We start from the raw sequence: 4,459 nt of genomic DNA on the forward strand, positions 1-4,459 counted from the left end.
TGTAGCATAATGCTGACTACGTCACAGATAAACTTACATTCAAATATAAAAAGCGTGTGTGGGTTTTCCCAGTCATGTCAAGCTGATCTTGTGAAAGACAACGGACACAAGTACTTTCTGTCTGTTCTTGCTGACCCCTACATGCCTGTAAGTAGTTTATCACTATAAATTGTATTTTGTTACTGTATTTCTTGATATGAAATGCCAAGAGAGCACTCACCTGACATTTGATTCTTCATCAGGCTAAAAGAGGATGACTTTCTCATTGTATTCTATTGTAAAGTAAACACAGGTTCCATATAGTTTCTTGCATGAACTAACATAAAAGAGTAATAAAGGAGTATATTTGTTCAGCCAATCCACACTGTAAGTCAGATTAACCCTGATCTAACCCTTTTTTTCAGCCCTCTCCAAATTGATAGTGTAATCAGTCTCCTTCTTTTTCCAGGCAGAGCACAGAACAATGGCTGCATTTGTACTTGCAGTTATTGTAAATGACTACACCAATGGACAGGTACAACACAAATACCTCATAGTTTCCAATTGCATATTCACATACAGTACGATAGACACCAAAGTTGTTATGCGTTCATTCTAAGTTCTGAGTTCTGAGATGATTGCAAACCAGTATAATGAATGAATAAAACCAGCATGGAAATAGGGATATTCTCAATCAACTGTTATTATATTAGACTTGTTATGCATATTTTATTAACTTTGCCAATGAGGTTATGATTTCAGTAGCATTTGTATGTGTGTGTGTGTATGTGTACATGTATGTGTGTGTTTGTGTGGCATTTTGACGTTACGTGGAGGTTAACATCATTGACTATACAGATAAGTACACCATTATCTTTATCATGACTGAAGTTTGTTTTTTTGTCCATAGGAGGCTTGTTTGCAGGGTAACCTCATTGCCATCTGCCTAGAGCAACTTAATGATGCTCACCACCTCCTTCGCCAGTGGTTGGCCATTTGTTTAGGTCGGATCTGGACCAATTTCGATGCGGCCCGATGGTGCGGAGTTCGGGACAGTGCACATGAGAAACTGTACATTCTATTGAATGACCCTGTACCAGAGGTCAGTGCAGGTGCATTTCTCACCAGTAGGTTTCAAAATAATTTTTTTGCATACCTGGACAAATAATAGTTTTGCCATTTTTTGTTTTTGTTCTAAGGGACTAGGTAGGTAGGTAGATAGTACATTATTTTGTATTTTCTAATTTGCTTTATGTCATACCTGGGCAGTGGTAACGGTCCGGACTGGTTGATACTACTGGTGTGCGACAGTTGAAAATTCAAATACCCAATTCATTGATGGAATAATGTATTTACAATTCTTTGTTTGAAGACATGAAATTTTCTCAACTTCTAGGGCATTTTGCATTGAAATTGGTGTTTTCTCAAATCGGTATAGCATGAATGAAAGATAAAGATGTAACATGGTGAATTCTGTATTATTCATTGGTGGTTGGCATGGGCTGGTACCTCTGGTGATACACGTTGCTCCTCAAGCAAAATGGGGTACAAAAGCATACGTGATACTTTTCATTTAAGCAAAATACCCATACATGTATATTACAGGTATCGTGTTCATTCCAGCATTTTGGTTTTCTGGCTTTACAATCAACCTGGGCACTAACTGTATTTGTTGGTATGGCCAAGAAAAAAGGTTGATTGTTTATACAGAGAACACAGCACTGGTTAATGCTGAAGCCCTAGACATTAACCCAGGGTTGTAGCCAGCACCCGTCCTTTAGTCCTTTGACAGAATTTTGCAGCTGGGGCCGGAAAAAAAATTTGCCCGTTCCGTTCTCTGTGACGGACAAAAATCGACATGTTAAGATATAATAAAACCCCTTGTGCAATTTTGCACCAAAACAGATGCCATTGATCAGCTAAGTCTAACAGCAAAATGCAGAAAATAGTGAGGGTCTAGATTTCAAAATTTTCCGGGGGAGAATGCCCCCGAATCTCCCTTGGAATGTTGCCTCCTCAGCGTGATGTCTCATGCCATGGGCACTCAATAGGATTCAAAATGGAGGGGATGGAAAGTGATTTCAGGCTGGCTACAACTCTGCATTAATCCCACTTCAGGTGAGAGCTGCTGCTGTATTTGCCCTTGGTTGCTTCATTGGGAACTGTTCGGAGAGAACTGACCATGCCAACACCATCGACCAAGGAGTGGGGATGAAGCTCACTGAACTAGCTCAGGATGGAGCTGTCATTGTGAGAAAGGTTTGTCCACCATTTCTGGTCCATTGTCTTAGATTAGATATTATCATGCAATTGGGTAAACATACCTTGAAGTACAGTTAGATGCAAACAAGATTCCATAGTCTCAAACCAATATCATTGGGAGTATACTGAGATGTACTGTCTGTCTCTATATCATGTGGCCTTACATGGTACATGTATGTCTGTGATACTATTGATTGTCTATAATGACATCATAGTTGGGTACAATTGCCTAGACCTTTGTGTACCTGACGTCAAGGCCAACAGCTCCCTGTCAAGAACCACCATTTTCCTGGCATCGGATATTCCCTGTGGCATGCACAAAGCTACATTTGTAGAGTCATTACAGTTTTCTCCTTAATCATGCATATGAGATCCAGATTTACATGATGTATCCTTTAAGCTAAGGGCACAACCCACCCTACATGCAACTCACTGTGTGCTGTCTATGTACAAAAACGCGGGCAATCTTTTGGGATCCGTAAGTGGTAAGTGCCGCCTCCGTACAAAATCATATGGAATCCAACAGAATCGGGAGCACGCAGACATGCAGTAGCACATGAGTGCACAAAAAACTTTCTATGCATTCGGGCTGCGGATTCACCCACTGTACAAGCCAGTGCGGGAGACGTACGCGTCCTGTACAGCAAGTAGAGTGAGTAAGGAAGCCGTACGTATGCAGCACGTGTAAGTACGGCCTACCTACGGTAATGTGGCAATCGCACAGAGATCGTATGTTGTAAGCACGTACAACTCACCGCTTGCGTATGTAAACGATGCACGTAACAGTTCACGGCATGCAGACCAAATACTCATTACCTTAAGCAACCGTGCGAGTGACATACTCCCTCCCTGCTCTTGCCAGTCCTTCCCATGTTTTCTTAAAAACGCGGTGGACGTGGCCTACCAAAAAATGTACGGACAAAAATTGCACACGGCGGGTTGTGCCCTTAGCTTTACTTAACTACAGTACCTATGTAAAATTCCCAACATTTACTTTTCGAAGGAATTGTAGGATTTTCCATCATACATATATATCTTTGCATTCCTCACATGCATCAAAATTCCTGTCCACCAAAGTTACATATAGAATTCCTTCCTTTATAACATAAGGAAAAATTTCCTCATAAATGTCTTCATTAATTCCTCTAGCTCTGGTGGTATCCAAGTCATTGCAGTTATGAGTGCGTCTGACTTGGTGTGGCATGTGTCCTGCGAGCTGCATGCTCTTTCCTGTGATGATATTACTCAAAGATTGGGACTTGGCCCTTCTCAAGATCCTGTCATTGGTAATGTCCTCTTGCCATCTGACTTCAGGAGCCTTACCTGACATTTATTCCTACAGGAGCTGGTGGTTGCCCTACATCAGCTGGTGCTGCAGTTTGAGAGCAACTTTGCATCCATTGCGCTACACTTCATCGAAGAGGAACGGCAGAGGGAGCAGAGCCAGTTAGCAATGGGAGCAGCTGTAACACCTGGTGGGTGGACTGTGGTAGTTGGTGGATCTCCTAGCTCTACAGTGAATTCTTCAGGTACCTACTCATGTAAAATGGAGGACAAACGTCGTGTGCTTACACATGTAGTATGTACACATAATGTATATAGAAAAAGCTGTATTGGTTTCGTTAGCGTCCGCACGGGCGCCACCATATTGTCTCAAGGGAGTGTTGCATTTTGTCCCAATGTTGCATTGTATGAATGCAAGAGGTGTCGCCATTTCGACATATTGATGACTGACTGCCTTCAGCAAACCATGGCAAAATGCCATTTTTAAAAAAAGCAGTATCCTACTATAGACTTTCCTTCCTATTACATTCCCATACCAATTGAGGAGGGTCTTCCCAGTTCCTTAACTTGAGTGAAAATAGTGACTGTGTGTCAGCCTTTATCAAAAGTGTTTGCCAAATTTAGACAAGTCTGTCTTGGCCTGCCTGTTAAACATTTTGGAATACTGCAATTTCTATCCCCATTCCAACAGGAAGTGGGTTGTACCTGGGATACCCTGCGGATTTGCTGCCACCACTGCATACTGTATCAAAGCCTGCTACCTTTGCTTCCTTATCTAGCAGTACAATCACATTTCTTCTTACTCACCGGCACTGTTTGAGCCATGATATCAGCATAGTCTTTATCAATGTATACAGACCATGTTGATCACATGACTGCCCTGGACAACAGTCCACTAACTGCACTGTAGAAGGACATAATGTAGCTGATCATG

The 4,459-nt window shown here is 41.8% G+C and overlaps 1 protein-coding gene across 1 annotated transcript in view; it reads left to right on the plus strand.

The window, feature by feature from the left end:
• LOC118429076 (regulatory-associated protein of mTOR-like) overlaps positions 1-4,459 on the plus strand; it is a gene marked incomplete in the record, with an annotated part of 35,405 nt that overhangs the window by 27,055 nt on the left and 3,891 nt on the right. Inside the window, 5 exon segments of the mRNA XM_035839439.1 lie at positions 73-147; positions 449-514; positions 890-1,081; positions 2,098-2,238; positions 3,584-3,716. Coding sequence (XP_035695332.1) covers positions 73-147; positions 449-514; positions 890-1,081; positions 2,098-2,238; positions 3,584-3,716 — 607 coding nt within the window.

Source organism: Branchiostoma floridae, chromosome 13 (genome assembly GCF_000003815.2).
Source record: "Branchiostoma floridae strain S238N-H82 chromosome 13, Bfl_VNyyK, whole genome shotgun sequence".
NCBI lineage: Eukaryota > Metazoa > Chordata > Leptocardii > Amphioxiformes > Branchiostomatidae > Branchiostoma > Branchiostoma floridae.